Here is a 20,773-nt window from a genome sequence, read left to right on the forward strand (position 1 = left end):
GCATGCTGCTGCTTGTCTTGTATGTTGTCCATAAGGTTTCTGAAATAGAGATTGTTTGTCCTTACACAGCACCTGGCAGAACTCAGTCCTACCTCATTCATCCAAATATTACCATTTCAAAAATTAGTTACTATCGTATTCACATAACGCACCCCGTATCAGCGACGTATGGCATTCATTAAACCACAGCGTCTCTCCCAGCCGCACACTGAACGCACTGCATCTCATGCAGATTTATGACCTGTTTCCAGGTAAAGTCAGATGAGCAGATTTAAGGAGCTGCCAAAGCCCAGCTTTAGTTACAGTACTGATGTTCACAATGGGTGTGTGCCCTGTCAGTGGATGTTTTACAACTTCTGAAACCAAACTTTTCTTAAAGAACATGTATGACTAGAACATATTAGACCAGGGTGGGATCTCATGTTTGTTTGGGGGTTTTGTTCCTTTTTGGTTGTTCAGGTTTTATTGTTTCTTAAAATACTTCTACCAAAGACTTGTACTACTGAGAACAGTAAAGAAAACAACCCAGGCTGACCCAAATGAGCACCGGTAGTGCTGTGTTCTACGGTTCCCTCTTCAGAAAACAAATTCAGGGGCTGGAGAAAGCACAAAGCCTCTACCCCACCATTCACTAGCCAGCTACTTCTCATTAATATTCTGTGCTGACCCATTGACCCATTGATATAATGGTCCCCCACATGGACCATATAATAATACCATCTGAAAACAATCAAAGTTTTGTATATGTGTTGCACAACAATGCATGACGAGCTATAACAGAAGCAGGTATATATTTGCACACATAGAGCACGCTGCATCTGCACAAAGGGCCAGTGTCAAAGGCTAACAGGTCAAGTTTACAGCTACAGCTATCTAAGCATACGAAGTTATCACCGGTTCTATTAATATAGGAACATCTCCAAACCAATCTTTTATTTTAAAAGTAAGAAAGAAATCAAGAAAGGAAATATATGGACCCCACAACACTGATGTTCTTCTGATAGCCTGCAACTAGCTGTTACCAGTGGTTTGAATCCAGCTCTAATGCCGCTGGTTATCACTTGATCAATGAGACACTGAAGATCTAACTGCAGCCAGTATCCCTGATCAGCCACTGCTCTGCTGTACAGCCACACAGCAAGCTCTGGACCCGAGCGCCCATGTCATGTGCCCAACCACTGTAGTCTTAGTTCAGGATTAAAGTAATTTGGTAATTTAAACACAGGTTCCATTACAACGAACAGTGATTAAACTAATGAAATATAGGAACAAGGTAATTGAACATTTTTTTTCAGACTCTCAAGAGGCAGGCTTTTAAATTACACTCCATGAAGGCAGTAGGACCCATATAACTATTATTCACTTTAAGCTTCTCTACATGCTTTAATAGTTGTACCTGATACAGTAGACAATGAGCAACTATTTCTGCTGCCAAAAGTGAAAATGAAATTCCAAAGGAAAGTAGCAGTATTTCTCATGCAACACTTTTGGCAGGACTGTAACCTGAGTTCATCAATACTGTTTCTCAGGACAGAAATGATTCATTCCTTTTCTTCCTCCCTGAAATGTTTTGCACTTTTGGGACAGGTACTGCTTTTTTATTTTTATATGCAGGTAGCATAATACACCATGTAAAAAGGTATCTGTGCCTTATCTTTCCAGTCAGGCTAAAAAAGTATATTTCAAACACCAAGTAAGATCCATCTTTTCATTAAGCGTCTCCCATGCTTCACAGACAGGACCTACAGCAGTGAGTCAGTGCAAGCAGGTGAGTCACGGCCCTGGTCTCACACAGTTTCTGGGAGACTGTGATGAGCAGTCTTAATCACGGGGTACCTGTCCTTCCCAAGGGAAGGGGCTAGGGTGTGCAAGAGCAGGCCTTTGTCACTAGAGGTCATCCAGTCTTGCTCCCAGTTTCTCCTTCTCCAGGACCACCAGGATGTACTTGGTGCCAGGGGAGCTGCCTGGCAGGCATCCTCCTAGCTCCCATTTTTCCCAGGGATCCCATCACCTCTGCTGCTGCACAGCAGCTGTGCCAAAGACCTGCCCTGCAAGGTGGCACTCTGGACACCGGAGTCTCAAAAAAAAAAAAAAAAAAAAAAAAAATTGCATGCAAGACACAAGTTTGAAGACACCCAAACTAAAACGAAGTTGTACTAGTCTCACTCTTGAGCTGAATCCGAATGAGCACCCCAAACTCACAACAGTGCATAGTAAGTATATACATACTGTCACCTGTCTGCGAGCAGCTTTCCATGGAGGTAAAGCCAGGTATGTCAACCCAGACTGCCCAGAGCTCTGGGGCACTGACCAGTGCACCCCCTCCCTGGCATGGATACAGCTTCCTAACGCACTTGGTTTCCCAGAGGCAGCCACCCAGCCCTAGGCTAAAGGATGCTGTCCTCCTTAACACAGCGATATAAAGAAAAAAATAATGTACATGGGTGAAATCTTGAAAGAACTCTTAACAAGTGGAATATGTGGGAGAAAATGGTCTGCCTTACCAAAGGGGCAACAGCATTAACTCCTAATCTTTAACAGCACAGACAGAAAAATAATTGCTGGCAATTTGAATAAATGCAGTACGATTTGAACTAGGTATCTTTGAAATATGAAGCTGACATTTCATTTGTTATGTAATACTTATCATCCATAGAAATTAAAAAAAAATACCACTCCAGCTACCTGAGAACTCACTAAATACCCAAGAAAGATTTTAAAAGCCTTCAAAATATAGGTTAGAGTTTGAGTTAACTCAGATTTCTTAACTCATGCTATATTTCGCACGCACATGTATGCACACACCGTAGAAAATGATGAGAATCAGAACAGGAGCCCAGTCCTAGGAAAACATATATACATATAAGCCCACAGAGATATACAGGCTCAAGTCTAATGGCAGGGAAGGTCTGCTTAGCTCACTAGGTACAGCTGTGCTCAATGTCTTTATGAGGACTGAAGTCTTAGCCTATTACTATTATCCTTCCACTCAAAAAAGGGTATACAAGAGTTTATCAGTCTGACAAAGCAAAGCACTTAAAGTCACTTCGTACTTTCAACTGCCTTTTGTCTAAGCACCCCAAGGTACCACGCTTAGTTTAGACCCATTTCCTAAATTGGTAGAACAATGCAGAGGAGCAGTTTGGCCAAGGTCAAACAGAAGATGTGGCAAAACAGATCAAGCAGCCCAGGTCTCTGCTGCACATGCTACCGCTACACCAGACGTACCACATCATTAAAGGTGGCATCAAATCATCCCCACCCAACCACCGTGCCTCTCCGGAAGGTTAATGTCACTAGATTTCTAAACAAAAAAGTTTATGCAATCACATAATGGGATCACCACTGCATGCAACTTTCTTGTACTAATTATTACCCCCCAATGCTGCTATTGGAAGCAGCAGAGAATGAAATTCGGGGTCAAAAATAACACAGCTTTTAAGGGATTCTTAGCAGTAAACTACAAGATTGGTTCAATGTCTAAAAACCTTAGTTTGTACACAACAAGAATTGGCCCGTTTTACTACTCCTCTTCAGACTCGGCACTGTGACTCAGTTCAATCTCAGACTGTTTTCTCTCCCCCTCAGTGTCTGACAGCCAGCTCTGGCACTTGCTTTTGCAGAAAGTATTTAGAGGAAGGGATGAACATAAGAAGAGACATCAATGAAGTGGCATGATTTTTCCAGATTCAACTCTGGCTGAGCCTTACAATGCTGTAACACGTCTGAAACAAAATGAGCAAATTAGTGCTTTATTTTCACAAATACACCCCATTTATCTTTGAGGAAAAATACTTAACTGCAATAAAAAAACCCGACAGCTGCATTTGTTTAATTTTAAAAAGAGACAGCTGTACTTCTTGTTTGGTGAAGTGTTGTTCTCATTCTCCTGATATGCTACAGCCAGAAAACCAAAGTCCACAGCACTATTTAAAGCAAGTCTGCCATTTTAATTATTTGCCACAGAAGATTATGGGGAGGGCAGACAAAAATGCCCTTTGAGTCAGAAATTTAAGCTTCACATCTCTGGACTGAAGTATTCTCTTTCTAGGAAGCACACATCATCCTGAGTACAGAGGTCACACTCTAGTCTACAGAGGGAAAAGAAATCACAACAAATGCAGTAAAAATCCTCACAGGGGCTGGACCTGGGAGATGACACTTCTGAAGGAACAGGGCAAGTATATTTGTGACTGCATTATTCATCCCTATTTTCCTTTGGAAGATTTTTATTTTTTAGATTTGAATGAAAAAAAAACCCCACAGTAAAAGCCAATTAAAAAAAAAAAAATACTCTGTAGTTAAACTACATTTCCCTGAACTATCAGCTAACACAATTACCTTGCTTTCTTTTAGGATACCATCTGTTTTTCCCCTCAGTATTACAATGGTTTTTTGAGAGATGCCACTACACTCACACACTTGACTATTAAGTCCATATATTACTCTGCCAGAGTATATGCCAGACCTCTGACCAGATTTACCAACTAGTTGGAAAATATCGGCAGTTTTTTCTTTTTTACTTGTTTTTCAGTTGCCCAAATTAAGAAGGAGAATCAAAACGCGCAAAGCAATGTTTATATGAAGGCATTCTGGCATGATTTTCACAGAATGCACAGAAAAGCTAGTGTAAGCAGAAAACCAGGCAGAATTTGCTGCCAAACATGTATTTTCAAAATAGACAATGATGGATGTGATAAAATTAGCTCATCTCTCCTGGAAAAAAAATTTAAAACAAGACTCATGACTCCATTTTAACTGTGCGCTGTGGTATATTTCTGCATTTTAGTTAGGGCTTCATTTCTCATGATAAAACGATCACTTCTCTTATTTGTATTATTAGGCAAAATCTTCCTCTTTGTAATTTGCAACGTCCTTGAGTTAAGCAAAATAATAAAGCAGTCCTGGATAAAACTCACAAGAGGTAATATCAAGTGTTCTTACAGATCCCAGTGGGAGGTGATTTTACTTTCTAGAAACTTCTAAGTGGATAGTTTATGTCCATCTTTAACAGAATTCCAGTGACCATTCCTCCAGCTAAGGCATTTCTAACTCCTAAGTTAGAGACACGATCAATTACAGCATCCAAAATTATATCCAATTGCTATTATTCTCTCTCACATTCATTAAATTATATACATATATTTTTAAAATAAGCTTTGGTGGGGTGATCAAAGGACAAAACTCTCCCTTACTTTTTGTTTTAAAGAATAAGGTTTATTTGAGATTTAATTCAAACCCTTTAACTTCAAGCCAAATAGAAATTAAAAAAAAACACCTATTTGTACAGAAACTTTGAATAGAATAATTTTCTATTCCACAGTGATCAACAGATGGGCAACAGGGTAAGAAGATCATAACGAAAGCAGAGGTAATGCAAATGTTATCCATCAAGAGGACAGCCCCAAAGGAAGAGAGACAAGCAAGCCTGTCCACTGAAAGAGTAATAGTGATAGATACCAATTTGTAAGGAATAGGTCAAGGAGCATTAGCCAGGCGAGTTAAATGACAGAACTCCACTTCCAAAGGATTAGAGTACACTTTGGGTAGGAGACAGAACCTCCTGAAAAGGGGCATAGCCCAGCATGACTTGCTATTTTTGTTTGGATAAAATGGCCCTAGAACATAAGTTCCTGCCTTTGCATTTAAAAGAAAGAGAGAAGAAAAAACCGAAGAGAGAATACTTTCACATCCTGAAGAGAGCTATTACTGAATTTCCATCACATGACAGGAGAGTTGGAAAGTACATAGATGAAAACCTTTTTGTTGCTCTTATCACAGCAGGAGATCAGGAGGCACAGCCCTGCATTTGATAAAGTGACAGCAAAAGAAGTTTCTTGAAATACAAGAAATTCCATTCAAATGTAAGGAAAAAACATTTTTACTGCAAGGGTGACTGAACACTGGGAAGAGGTGGTCCAGAGAGGTGGTAGAGTCTCCTTACTCGGCCATATTCAAAACCTGACTGCACATGGTCCTGAGCAAGGTGCTCTAGCTGACTCTCAGCAGCAGAGTTGGACCAGATGATGTTGTTCAGAGGTGCCCTCCAACCACAGCCCATTCTATAATTTTGATTTTCCTATTTTTGAAATACATCGTAAAGCTTTACTTTTCATATCTCTGGAATAGAGGCAGCTTCAGTCTGTCCATGAGAAGCTTCTTGAACTATGGATGTCTTAATTGAACTGTCTTTGGCTTGTGCATTCTTTAGTGGATATGGCTGTAAAGCAAGTTAATTTGCAGATATTCCAGACACTGCATTTCAACACAAATAATACACTTATTGCAGTTCATATTGCAGGCTCAAAAAAGACTATTGTGTTGTCTGTGTGTATGTGCATGTTCTATTTTTTAAGTCACGGACCTAGCAATAAACTGTAAGGCACGATAAAACAAAAGGAGCATCTCAAACTTTGCAACAGACAGACAAAATAATATTAAGTCCTGCTAAACTATGCAGTCTGGCTCCTTCAGCATTCACAAAGTGGAAAATAAGATCAGAGCCAACCAAGGAGGAAGCCAACTAAGACTGGCTATTTTCCATCACCAAATGTCAGGTGAGAGCTAGAGGGATAAATTTGAATAGATTCCCATTCAAATTCAAGTGACAATTATTTCTGGTAAGCTAGTACCTATAGCCAAATCAAAGGAGCAGACATATGGTTGCTTTTCTGATGAACACCCTGACAGCAGGGTTGGGAAAGCCCTAGCTGCCAAAGACACACAAGCCTAAGTTATACGGTGTTTAATGTTGTCCTTGCTGCTTCAGTGAGAAACTGGACCGCATTTACTGTAGATGTTTTCTAGAAAGAATATTTGCCTCAGGAAGGAGTTTCCAAAGGATTATCTTAATTTGGCTCTGGTTGTAACTGAAATTTAACTCTGCATGGAATCAGAGCTGCATGCCTCAGATGAACTGGTGACGTGTTACAGAAAAGGAAGTCTGCTGAGTTGACAAAAACTGGGTGCATTTCCAAGGCTGATGGAGTCTTTTCAGAGTTCAGGCTAATAACTGAGGATACAGAAAAAACACAGAGAAATTACGCAGGCGAACGAACATTAAATTATTGTTTTGAATTGGGAGTCTGACATTTTTTGTTTTGTGATAGGAAACAGGATGAAAGAGAGATTGAAAGCAAAGAACAGAAGTCTATCACAACCACTTTATTTTTTTAAATACGTAACACTCCTTAATCATTACTGGGAAATAATCATGCTAGCATAATCGTGCCTTAAAAAACCCTACAGGCAGAAAATGACATATGAAAGCAAGGAATTAATAAAATCAATTAGCATTAAAAGCTGCAACTAAAATAGTAAAAGCACACTTAACAGTTAACCATCAAATACAAAATTTTAGAGACATACTGACTTTCCACAATTTTTAAATCAAACTTTAAAAGGTATTTGATGCATATAAATGTACACGCTCTAGCATTGTGTTGAATTCTCTTAAGATATAAAAGTGCCAGTCTTCTACTCCATCAGATGAAAGTACAGTCTTGCAAAATTGTTGGAATACTGAAAAATGCAAAAGCTAGCCCTTAAATTATAAATTTAATTTTAGGTAAGACATAAGTTTTAATGCCTAAATTTAAGGAGTGAGTAAAGCCAATTATAAAATTTTAGCGAAGAATAAGATTCAGCACAGGAAGCACTGAAGGGATGAAGTTAATCCTTAAGGCTTATTCAGGATGCTCTCAGTCACCGAGAAAGATCTGACAAGACTGAATGAATGCTTTTTCTTGTAGTGGAGCCTGAACGGTTGTTAGGTTTTTTTCCCAACCTGTTCTGCAAATAGCTAACACCAAACAGACTTCGTTACCCTTTCACCAGTACCAAGTTATGTGGCGTGCAGAAGTAAGAGGAGAACTTGAAGGTTGTTTCCTTGATCTACTCTATTCCCAGTATAGCTAGGGATACTTACTGTGTGTATAATTTCAAGGAATTTCATTAGCTTGTGAAAGCCAACCAATTGCTTTGCACTGCTTTTGTATTTCTTTGGTACTGAAAACATTGACAACAACAGTATATTATTATTATTATTATTATTTAGAGAATACATTTGTACTCAATAAAAGTTTATAAATTTCAACGTGTTTCTTTTTTTCCTTTTTAATCTCTCTCTGACAGGGTAAAAATCAAAGGCTACAAGTTTACACTGCAAGGTTATCCCACTGTGTATTGTACATTCATGGTCTACTGATACTCAGTGAAACCCCACCTTCCCCCAGTTTAGCTTCATAAAAAAAAAGCTTCATCCCAGTTCCCAGACATCCAGCTGACAGCTACTTACCAATAGCCTGAGCAAGGGCTATGACAACTTCCTGGCATGTTGTGACTTCGGTGACCCCACACACAATTCTCTGGACTCCGTCCACCCATACTTTGAGCTCCATGGTTCACCAAATCATCCAAGAGCCATGAATGCAAATCAGTCAAGTCATACTTGCAGCGACACCAGAGCTAATGCAGCAGGCTTCTCAGCAGCTGGAAGAGAGGAAAATCCTGGTGTTTATAGTGAGGCATCACCAAGCAAATTTACCTTAACATCTATTGGGTAGAAGAGGCAACACAGCTTCCTTTAAAAACAACAGGAATCAAACATCCCACGCTTTAGCAACGTCTACCCATTCTGTACACATATCAGAAGTTCCACCACAGTTTGTTTCCTAAAAATACTAAAAATTGTTACAAAAAGAGCACCAAGAGAAATAGCACTGAACAACTCTGGAGTAACTCATAACTGTTTCTCGTAACAAGTGCTCCTCTTCCTTTATATAGTGCCGGGATGTCTCAAGGGACGGGTTATAGATGCTTTCAGTGTTTGTTCAGTAATTTCTAGCAGGTGGTGATATAGCAAAAGAAGGGGGAAACATTTTTAATTACAGCCATCCATGAGTCCAACCTTGCTCTCATACAGAAGCAGCTGAAGGTTCCTAGACCCAACAAACTTGTATATTTAGATCAATGCTGGGAAACCCAGAAAGGAAGGCAGGCAGACAGATTGCTTTCTCTTTCTCCAAAAGAAGATGCATCAGGGAAAGTGTTATAGAGCTGGTTTAACCCTTGCCAACACTGTGCTGGTTCTGTAAGGAAACAGACTTTGGTTGATGTGTTATTCTGGGTTTTTCCATAGGGACTGCAATGATACTAAACAAAAAAGCAAGCCACATCATCTAGTCTAGTAAGTTCTCTGTTTTGAGCATGGTTCTACTGCCTTTGCTGAAATAACACCAAAATCATACTAGCTCCTGATTTAATTTTAGAAAAGAAAATTCCTTAGGTTTGTAAGTGAAAGAAAATGGTCAGAGGGTTGCTTTTGTCTGAAACAAAGAAGTTGCATGAGTCCAAAATTCTCTTTCCGCCCTCCAATGCAAGAACAACTTTGAAGCATAGAAATGAAGTTAGAAATCTAGGGAGCTGGATTAGGACTAGCATAATTAGGAGCTAGATTAGCAATCAGCCATTTGCTCTCTGCTGTCTTGTTACCAATAGTCAAGCTGCTCAAGGTTTACGTTATGTTAACTTCTAGATCAATTACTGATCTGAACTTTAGTGGTCCTGCTATGAGCTCAGCTTTTCCAGGGGCTGCTTTTCTTCTGCAGAAACAGATCCACTGGCATCATGGCTCACAAAAGTAAATTTCTAGCTAGAAATGCTGAGATGCTGAATTTCAAAAATTTCAAAAGTAAAAGCTCCAAGAGTTGTCATCTTAAAAATGTAAAACCTCCCCCCAAAACTGAAACAAAAACCAAACTACCAATGATTGCTCTAAAAACAAAACCAAAACGCCACTAAAAATTACCAAAAAAAAAAGGCCTAATGAGATAGCTGAGTTATTTAAACACATAGAGGAAAAATAAACCATGATAATATGATAAAAGGAGCACACGTATTCAGGTAATCCAATATGGATAAAGTGATAAAACTAAAGACAATATTTTTGAAGAATTAAGTACCAGGAAAATGGATAACATGGGAGCAGAGTAAAAGAAATCTGAGAGTTATTTAGGGATCAGTGAAGACAAACTGGGTAGGGTTACACAAGAAATGTGGAATCTGATGATGCTGATGGATTTAACAGAACTGCACATGGAGGCAGAAATGGTGCAGGAAAAACTATGCTAACAGTTCATGTTTACAGTCTAACAAGAGCCACTTTCTCCTGGCGAGGTGCACATCTCCTTTTGCATCAGAAAGATGTACTAGCACAGCCCTCAAGCTAGAGCAAAAAGATGATTTCCCTTTTACAACCAAACACTTTATGCAGCAGCTGACAAATATCGACACGTGATCCAGAAGACACACTGATCTTTACCTGACAAGCTGTGACAGCAGCAGCATACCTCAAAGCCTGGGGGTGTCACACTCCATCGACAGGGTGAGCTTTCGTGGAGAAGCACTGAGCAAGTCTGCTGTAAAGTCAGTCTAGCACACACACCCCAAAATCCCTGTCCAAACGTATCTGTTCGGAAAACAAAGGAAACACAAATGAGTCCAAAGTATAAGCAAAACCAGATGTCAAATATGCTTGCAAAATTAATCAAAAAAAAGAAAAAGGCGATAGTTTTTAAGAATACCAGTATATACAGAAATGGAGTATTTTGAGGCATGAGTAAGCACCTGAAAACCCAAAGAGGTCAAAGACTTTTAACAAACATTTTCCCACATAGTTACATACTTCAAAGGAAGCTACTATCCACACAAGTACTAAGTGCACAAATACAGAAACACTTCAGTCCAGTTAACACTGTCTTAATGTACCAATAAACTAAGCAGAAGCCGCCTGTTAGGAGCCTGTAATGTAACAGTGACTGACAGAACGCCTCCTAACAGGCCACATCAGTGACCTCTGCTGTTTATTCCTGGGCCAGTTGTCTTCACAGATAAACAGACCTCACATTCCAAGCCCAGCCGTGAAGAACTTCATTAATTAACTTACTATGTTGCTGAGAGTTGAACAGTTCAGACTTACGGGCACAAAACAAGCCATCTCCCCATGTGACAACGTGCGCATCAGCAAAGCATTCGACAGCTCTAATTGTTTTTCTGTCTCTCAACATCCAAAGTATTATCTCGATTTAGCAAGCCAGCAAGTGCATTTTTTCCCTCCAGTCAGCACACAAAGTACAGTCTTGTGTTCAGTGCAGATCAGTTTTGGTCATCTGTTTTCCTACTGTCCATCTTTTTTTAAAAAAAAAACCCAAAACCACAAACCCAAAAACTACTAAAGAGAGGCATCATTTAATAACAAAATATTTGCTGACACTTCTAATTTTGAAAATAACATTCACTGAAGCAGCAAATGATTTGAACAAAGTGTCTTTGAAACCATCCAAGCTCAGGGGAAATATTCTCATTCATTTCTTCCAGGGCAAATAGTTTTAATAGACTAAATAGCGATAGCAAACCAATAAAAGCAGCTTGCGGTATGTGCTGCCATCGGACCCACGTGCAGGCCTGAATTCAAGGACTGTGTGCCCCACAGGCACTAGTGGGATTCTTTCAGGTTCCTGCCACTAAAAACAGAATATACACAGACATCAGAAATGTGCCGAAATCAGTGTCCCATTATAGTTTCTAAGCAATGCTAATCTTCAGTAAGTTTTAAAAAAATAAATCTAGGATTTGATTTGGTTTCCAGGAGTGCAGTAGAAGTTTACAGAGAGGTCTGAAAACCAGAAAACCTTCTGGCCAGATGACTGTTCCTGCTTCCCACTTGTAACCATATAACACCTTTTTATTAGCATTTAGTTTTCCTTCATACGTACTTAGTTCTTTATTTGCTGACAGTTAACTCATGTACCATCAATAGCTTCTTTGCCTTTCCACCGAGGGCCATTCTGACAGCCCCAAACACACTCCTCACCTTGAAGTTTGTGTCCAGAATGCACATCGCGCTTTTGCAACATGGAAGGCAAAATAACCCTCACCCCCAATACCGTACACATTTCTCTCTGAAGCCAATCAAAGGGGTTGGGGGGGGGGGGGGGGGGTTGGGGAAGCTCACTTAAGGTTTCACAGTCCTGTAAATTCAAACCCAGTTCATCTCATGCATAACTTTTTACTTTAGCAATGATGGGGACAGGAACACAAAGCTAATGTACTGAGCACAGGCACACAAGCCAAAGCATGCCTCTGATCACAGCTTTCCCCCCGCATCACCCCGCTTTTACCGTGATCAGCTCCATAGGGACAGGTATTTCTGAGTGGAACCGGGCACCTGCAGTCTGACACACACCCCCCTCTCCCACCTGCTTTTTACTCCCCACTAACCTTGCCGAAAGCCTCCACCATTACATCATTCGCCATGCATTAAACAATTTTTCCCTGAATTTTCTTTTTATGCTAACTGGCTGATGATATCTTACTCTTTGAGATATTTGTTCAGTTTATAAGTGTAGAAAAATCCAGCATATATACACACACACACACACTACTATTTGGCTACCTCTTCACAGCTAGTTTACAAACTACAAAAAGGCAACTTCACAGAAGATAGGCAGAACTGTTGAAGCACAAAAGCGCTTTTCTTGTATTTAAGAAAAAGAGATGTTCCAAGCAGATGTTTTCGAGATCTATCTATCCTTGACAGAAGTGTTAAGTCATGAGAGATTGCGAGAGCTAAACTTAAGATGTTGATTTCATCTCATTTCTAATCTTTAGAAAGTTCACACCTCTGAAAGAAGCACGCATCTCAAGTGAGGGGTAAAATCCTGCTGCAGCTGACGCCAACTGCAGAATTTTGACCAACCACTTCAGTAGCTTTCTATTCCCCCAACAAATAACCAGCATGCTGTTTAGTATACTTAAAAGTGAGCACATTTTCACTCATAATTAGCTATAACCAAACATCATCTAGAGTTTAGCACTTTCCCTTAACTTCTCATTCTCTGTGCACTACAGTTGTGCTCCTTGCCTTTCCCTATTATGACACCAGATAAGGCTCTGGACAAAGAGGCGGCTTGTTCCACCCAGGCTGGAAACTGTTAATAGCTAGTTGCAAGCAAGGCTTGATTGAAAAAGAAAAATAAACAAACACACCCCACGCTCCCTACAAGTACAAATAAGCCTGTTCAGCTGCCCTGAAAGAGCTTATAAACCCTCCAGAAGAGCATGACAGTACCCCCATGAACAGGGGGGCATTTGGCAGATCCTCTCTACCATAAGAATCCTGGTATAAGGCAAAGTAATATTTTCCAGATAAAGATGACTGCAGATACAGATTTGGCTACTGGAAACAAACTAACTAGTATTTAGCAAAATTCCTTCATCAGTCCAAGGGAGGAGGCTAAGTATCCTACCAAATACAGTGCTTCCCATCAATAAATGGGCAAAAACTTTTCACAGCAGGTTCAAGTCAAAACATCAAGTGAAAAACATTCTGCACACAATTTTATTAGAAAGGAACAGGTTGTTTTGAAATTAGTGTACAACTATTTGAAAAGAAAGCGTTTCTACTGAGGTAGCATCCAATTTTTTCAGCGGGACTAAGCGATCTCCTCTTGCAGAGTGTTACTCTTCTGCCGGTCCCAAAGATCACTCTGAGATAATAAGCACTGCTTAAAACAAACCAACCCCAGGTCCCACAACCACGAAGATTATAGTGTTGAGAACGAGCTTGAGAGAGAGAGTTTAAGCACCAAGGAATTTTCCTCACATGAGACTGGCCAAAAGATGGTCAGGCCAAAATCCAGATGCCACAAGCAGTATCCAAGACACATGCAAACTCTGTGTACATACACACTACCTGTGAGAGGAGAAGACAGCACCACATGCAAGTTTATGCAAACTCTGCACTAAAAGAGGTTGTTTCTAGCAACAATGGCTGCTAGACATCTTGCCTCACCTCTGGATAGCCTAGAATTCTCCAGAAGTCCCACAGTTACAGTTTCTCAGACAAATTACTAGTTGACTTGCACCCAAGAACCCTCAGCTGTCTAGTCCAGGAACTGTGGCTTGCTTTGCAGTTTCTCCTTGCACAACACAGCTAACAATATAGTGGGGAGAGAAACGAGATAATTGTTTTGAAGCAGGGGATGCTACAACAGATATCTTCACTAGTTAGAGGACATCCCCCACCTCTCCTTGAGCTACAATTTTTACAGCACAGAAAAGTCAAATTAGAAGTCTCTCTTCTCTTTGTATTGGCAAGAGCTGGTCAGAAAGAACCATTAACTTGGGGGTGGGGGAGTGATAAGAGGAGGTAAAGAATTCATCCACTCCATCATGTCTTTTAAAGAAATTTTATTAATGGCTACTATCAGGCAAGTTATTAGTTGAAATAATAATTCTACCTTGAAAGCTGTATTTTTATCTTCAGTATTTTAAGTCTCAGTCTGATCGCTGACTTCAGGAAGTGTGTTTGTCTTTAGGGCATCTTCTTGCCTCACAATGTTTTAATCTCAACCCTTGCATCTCTGGATTTTTTGTTGCCTGCTGTTCTAAGCCATCTTCGTCCAGTATGTAGTACGTTTCCTTTTCAGACACATAGAAACAAGTGACTGCCATCTCAAAGGCCTCAGCACAACCTGTCTCTTCCCCTCCTTCCCCCTTTTTATTTCTTTCCTAATCAACAAAAGAGATGAAGGCTGTATCCAAGTCTTGCTGTCCCTGGCGACCTTTAATGAGCGAGCTGAAGGCCACAGCAGTATACAAAGATCATCCCCAAATTCATTAACAGGGCACCAGGGCTCTTTCTCCACTACCACCAATTTGATTCACTAAGCTGGCTCATGATTACAAGTAACAAACTGGAAAAACCTGGAGATACCATTTAGCAATAATTGAGCTGCAGCACAAAACAGAGTTCACCAACTTGGCAGCTGCAGTACTGGAGATAAGGTAGCTAGAAATCTTCATCATCATAGGTTGTGTCTAAAATTCACTTGCCTTTACAGAAAACTAAGTTCAGCCTGCTGTCACAAATACATACTGATGGCTGGAGTGCTAATGCTTTCAAAACCCATCATAGTCTCTCACACCTTGTATCTTGACTCACAGTTTTGAAGCCACAAGGCTTAACACAACCGTGTTCTGTAACATTTTCAAATCACCACAAAATGTCTGAAAGGAGACAGATGAGCAGGTGAGCTAATGAAACAGCTGGGTTATTAATTTTTTTAATTTGTTCACTCTTAAGAAGAAAACCTTGCATTTTTAAGAGCAAGTTTCACTCTCATGCTTGAATTAATTCAACAGCAACAACTCTGAAATTAATACTCTCCTTTCCCTAAGATTAGACATAAAAAGCACCTGAACTCCACATGGGCTGGAGGAACAAAAACCCAAGGGCATTTCAGAGATGGTGATAGCTCTCAAGTCTGAGTCCCAAGGATCTTTGCTTCTACTAACTACATTTTAGTCAGTTTCAAAGCAGAAGTTTAAAACTTAAAAGTATTATATTTAAGCTGTGTAACAGCAAATCAAAATACTGAATGTACCACTTCCTTTCAGCTCTTGAGGTAGGATTTATTTTGATAAGAGTCAAATCTAGTTCAAGCAGGCTTAATTACTAAGTTCCAACACTGACTCTGCTTCAGAATTAGGGCTAAAGTATCATCTGCAGGTGGTTTTACATGAAGCACTCTCTTCCCTCACTCTGTATTACAGCTACTAACAAAAGCATCAATAGGAAAGAAACATCCCAATCCTACTAAAGAGGCCAGACTGACTGGACCCATCCTAGAAAGCCTCACCATCCATCACCATTCTAAGAAGGGCTGTATATTTTTTAGCAACATGGCAGAGGTTAAGACTGTTAGCAGCTGGGACATATTTTATTCTGTGGCAGATTAATATCTTTTTCCAGATAAATCAGCAAAGGAGATGGCACTGCATATAAATACTGTGACAAACAGCTCAAAAAAGAAGTCATATGCATTAAATAAACATCTCATGAGTCATCATCTCAAGTCAACAGGCGTATGTTTACTACACTGTAATGTCTTCCAGAGCCCTTTATGTATTTGTTCTTCATTAGTACCAAACATACAAAGCATTTGAGAAAACTGCAACCACAACTTTATTAATAGCAGCATTAAGTGGAAGTCACATTTATACATCTCTAACATGGTCTAAATACGCTGTGGGAGTGAAAGAAAACAAAGCAAAGAACAGAGGAATAAGCAAGCTATTTCATTGTAGGAAAAATATTTGTATGAAGCTACAATATACACAGCTTACTTCAAAGTTGCCTTCCACCTCTAGATGCCCCAGCTTCAAAGGGGAGAGAATAGGTCATCCTCTCAGCTGGTTTCAAGGAAGACACAGCCCCATCCGTTCAACATGTCCCTCTCCCCATACGGTTCCTCTGCAAACACTTAGGGCCAGCTGAGGGACGGGCTGAAGGCATTCGTGTGCAACTGCCAGTATTTACACTACTGGCAATGAGGTCATCTGCTCCGTTCTGGCAACAACTGGCTTAACTTTTGGTTTTGTAGGGCCAAAACTGTGCTTTACGCTTCAGTCAGCCCACATGCAACATTTGCTGAGCTTTGTCATCTGACCACAGACACACTGAGTCACAGCTGTCAGAGTGAGGTGTTCCTTGGACTCCAAATGTGAACTGAGAAGAAATTTCATAAAGCTCAGAAAAGCATACAAAAACCTTATTATACTTCTCATATTTCAAGATACAGACCAAAACACAACACCCTCTTCCTCTATATTTTTGGGAATGTTGGATGCAAATGAGCCCATTTCTCCACCTGCATGCTTGCACCGAAGGATGCACCAAATAACATACATCTTACAGATGTAAAGATGTATCTATTTACTTAAATATCTATTTAAATTTCAATTAGCTGAAGTTTTAAAAGTCAAGCAAGTATATGGTTTACAGCCACAGTACTACATGACTACTGAAAAGAAATCTCACTGGAATTAAATGCAATTCATAAAACAGAAATAAGGTGAGGCACTTTCAACTTAACATAACTTTAAAAAAAATCATAATCTCAAAGCTTTATTCAGAGAGCAGCTACATTATTCACGACATTTCTTTGATAATTCTTAAAGTTACTCTCCCAGCAATCTGGAACATATTTTTACAGTTAAGGCAAATAAGAGAAACAAGTGGGGGTACCCATCCCTTTTTGAAATTTACACTCGACTATGCTTACTTCCGTATTTCCCCAAGCACAAAAGAACTTTTTCACTGCTTCTATTCCCATTTATAGGACTCAGCTGGATCACTTGTTTCCCCTCTCCAGACAATTGTGAGCTTGGGTAATTTTACTTATTAGAGCAAAATCTGAGGTAACCATAATACACAGCAATAGCTTATGGACTAAAGTAACTGCATGACTTAATTCCCATAGTCCTGCTTTCAGTGCTGTGGTGGTGCTACAGTTAATTCCAAGCTAAGTCTACATTGCTTGGCCAGCTGGCCACACTGCCTCAAAACTGATGTGGAACTGCAACACCACTTCAGGAGGTGAGTATACTTAGGTATATCTACCTTATTCAGCTAATAATTTTAGCAAAACTGTGAAGAACTTCACACTTTCCAAGTCACTAGTTTTGACTAAAACTCACTGGGAGGAGCAAGTGTAGAGGTGAGTATCATTACTGCAAACACAACTGTCCTTGGGAAGCAGTCTTGCAAAGATCACTTACAAAGAGAATTAAAGAATTCATAGAATGACCCAGCAAAGAGCTCTTCAGGAAAAACAGGATTCTATGCCAAAAGTTGACAGCAATTAAACAAAAGTCAGTCTGCAATACCAATGGAAAAATGGGTGTTAGGTCAAATTCAATATAGCAAGAAAAAAAAAAAAAGTGTTTTCATTTTCCTGTTTCTACCTTCTATCTCTGTTGCAACAATTTTTAGGGCAGCACCACTTTCTCCACTTACCAATTTCCCCCATATTTTCAGACACTGTGTCAATTCTGTCCAGAGATACAGCCTTTCATTACTGGCCATGCAGTTACAGGCTTTCATCCCAACTCTTAATGACTACATCTTCCTCCTCACTGCACCCTGAGTAATCCCATCTTGTCCATTTGCCCAGAATGATGATGTCAGGACAGTTTTCTGGAGTCAGCAGGCTTGCCAAAAGCCGAGAGTGCAAAGCAGCCTTCCCCTTTTCTCTAGTACATTATATGGGTTCTACTTATTTTTCATTCAGGAAGCCCTTCCACACTCATCTCTGCCCTTCTTACTTCTCAGACATTTTTTCCCAAATTAACTGTAGCACTTTATGGTCCATTTGTGAAAGTCACCCCAGACATGCACACAGAAGAGAAACTCCACCAAATTAAATTACTAGTTAAATCTCATTACCCTCCTTCAAATTCTCCCTTAACCTACTTCCACACAGTGCCTATGAAAACACAATAGATCAACAGCTGGCATGTTGTGATCCTACTGCTCTTCATGCTAACTGATCTTAATCTACTCCTCTCCACATGGCCTACCCACACTGGGCAGCACGTACCTTCTTTTTGAGGCTGTATTGCCTTTTAGAGAGGCCAAGACAAACAACTATCTGCTTAAAGAGCTCCTGGAAAACATCCAGAAGACTGGAGACTTAAGTCTTTTGGGAGTACACTTGTCCCTCCAGAAGGAATTTTAACATCATTCCTCCTATCACAGTGCATCTTCACCATATGTCTCTGAACTTAATTATGAGATGCCTGGGATGCCCAGCACTGCTACTGAAGAACATACGGTCCAAGTTAAACAAAACAGCATCTCAGCTGCTCAGTAAAGCTGTGTGAAGAGCAGAGGTGCTCATGTGCTCTGGGCTACCATCAGACTGCTTATGAAATACAAAGTCCAGCTTGTAGTTTGTGTTGGGTTTTTTGTAAAAAGGAAAAAAACCCACCAGAGATCCAATTAGTACATTTTTAGTTTCCACTGCTCTTTCTTACCAAACTTTAAAAACAGTACCTATTTCTGTGGACGACTCCTCTCCACAGAAACACAGAACAGCCTGTGTAGTCTGGACAGCTATTAGCCATCAGCAGCAGTGAATGAGTTAACAGAGGGTTAAGGATTTAGAACTTTGTGACAGATCTTAACAAAAAGAGCCTGGCCAGCTTCTTTTTTAAAGTGGTTGCTGGGATTTCTAATCTTTATTGATATGCAGCTATGGAAGTATACAATACCATGTAACATTAGGAGGCCAGAATAGCTTATTAAGCACAATTACCTAGCAAGCAACCTAAATCCTGGAAAGAACTTAAGGGGAAGGGCCCACAGAAAGTTTCTGCTAGTTGCAAGCTGGTGAGCAAATAAAGATCTAATATCCAAAACAGAAAGCATTAATGAGTCCAGACATCCAAAACAACAATTAAAACCTAAATTATATAACTATAATATATCAAAAAGGAGAATTTAAAGAATTTTAATGAACACATTAAAAGCCACATTTAACATCAACATTTAATGGCTGCAAATTGCCCAGGTGCTTCTAACCATCTTTATCAACAAGAAGGTATCAATTCCTCTAAAAAGGGTATTAAGCATTAGTAATCCAGCAGAAAAATTCAACGTTCTGTGATTTGGACATTGTTAGCACAGTTGTACATCAAATTTTCTTGGATTTCCATACAAAATAAAGTACAAGTGTTTTACAACATATCCATATAATGCAGGCCAGCTTTAAAAAACACTCACCAAACCAACCAAAATAGAGGCATGCAAGTCCTTGGGACACATGCATTACTGCAGAGGTGACAAAGGCCTACAGTTTCAGTAACAACTAATTTAAGTTTATTCACACAGCATATGTTTTTATGTGTTTCATATGTTCAAGGAGCTTTAATTTCCAGAAACTGCTGAGGCCTCAGGCTCTGCAACTTCAATCACCACAAATGGAGTGGCCCAAACCAGATGTACTCCAGTGATTCAAAATTTTGATCTTATTTGCCAAGATCCCCATCTTTTGAGTTGTTCTTTTTTTTGCTTAAGGTTTTCACTACATATTTTTATTCCAAGGGCAAACAATCTTTGTGTTAATTATTGTAGATAAGTGAACTTCAAGTTTTCCAAGGAACCCCTGGAAATTTAGTCACCTAAAGAACCTTCTTCTCCTTCCTCCCCACCCCAGATATAGAAACAGCTTCTAGTGTCACCATCCCTCCTCACAAAATCATTGTATTGTAACAAAGTTAAATATGCAAAGAACAAGGTTCTGGAACAAATGCTGATCTAAGTCTTCATGATCTTCTCCCTTCTCCTTTACTACTTCTTCCTTTCTTTTACTGTGTAAATAACCCAGCCATGGGCATGGACAGAGTTGAGCAACCCGCACAGTAGCAGAAAAGGCAATATAATAATGGAAAACATAGCCTGCAGCTCGGTAGATGTATAGACAACACATTGAGCTGTTAATGATCAACTTTGTAGTGAAGTCTATTGTATACTATGCAGGGAATGTATTAGGAAGGTTACAATAACTGTTTATCTGCCAGAAATCAAGTACGCAAATTTTGTTACAGTGCCCAATTTGCTAATGGCAGTTCTTTGCATTTCATGATCCTGGTTTTGAATGGATATGGATAGATTGAGAAGCAGAACTAGATTGCTCAAACCTTTATCACTTTAGAGTGGAATGTTCTTGCATAAGCAGCAAGTTGTACACATACAGGTATCCCATGCTGAAGTCCTTTGAAAGGTATTCACAGTTCACAAGCAGCCATGTTCTGTAGAGGTGCAGTCAAAAGGAAGGTACTGGAAGAGCCAGGACTGCAAGGCAGCAGCCTTCCACTGTGGACAGGAAGATCCCAGACTGTCCCTGAGCTCCTAGACAATGCTTTGAGC

The 20,773-nt window shown here is 39.8% G+C and overlaps 1 protein-coding gene across 3 annotated transcripts in view; it reads right to left on the reverse strand.

Moving 5' to 3' along the window:
* The window catches only part of RASSF8 (Ras association domain family member 8), an 89,648-nt gene that overhangs the window by 12,737 nt on the left and 56,138 nt on the right, over positions 1-20,773 (reverse strand). For all 3 annotated transcript variants that reach the window (XR_008732447.1, XM_055711887.1, XM_055711888.1), the window contains 2 exons: positions 10,322-10,468; positions 8,297-8,490 (listed from right to left, as the gene is read on the reverse strand). Coding sequence is in view for 2 of the 3 variants with exons in the window: in XM_055711887.1 (XP_055567862.1) it covers positions 8,297-8,399 (103 nt within the window). In the remaining variant the exon portion in view is untranslated. The remainder of the gene's footprint in view (positions 1-8,296; positions 8,491-10,321; positions 10,469-20,773) is intronic.

Source organism: Falco cherrug, chromosome 5 (assembly GCF_023634085.1).
Source record: "Falco cherrug isolate bFalChe1 chromosome 5, bFalChe1.pri, whole genome shotgun sequence".
Taxonomy (NCBI): domain Eukaryota; kingdom Metazoa; phylum Chordata; class Aves; order Falconiformes; family Falconidae; genus Falco; species Falco cherrug.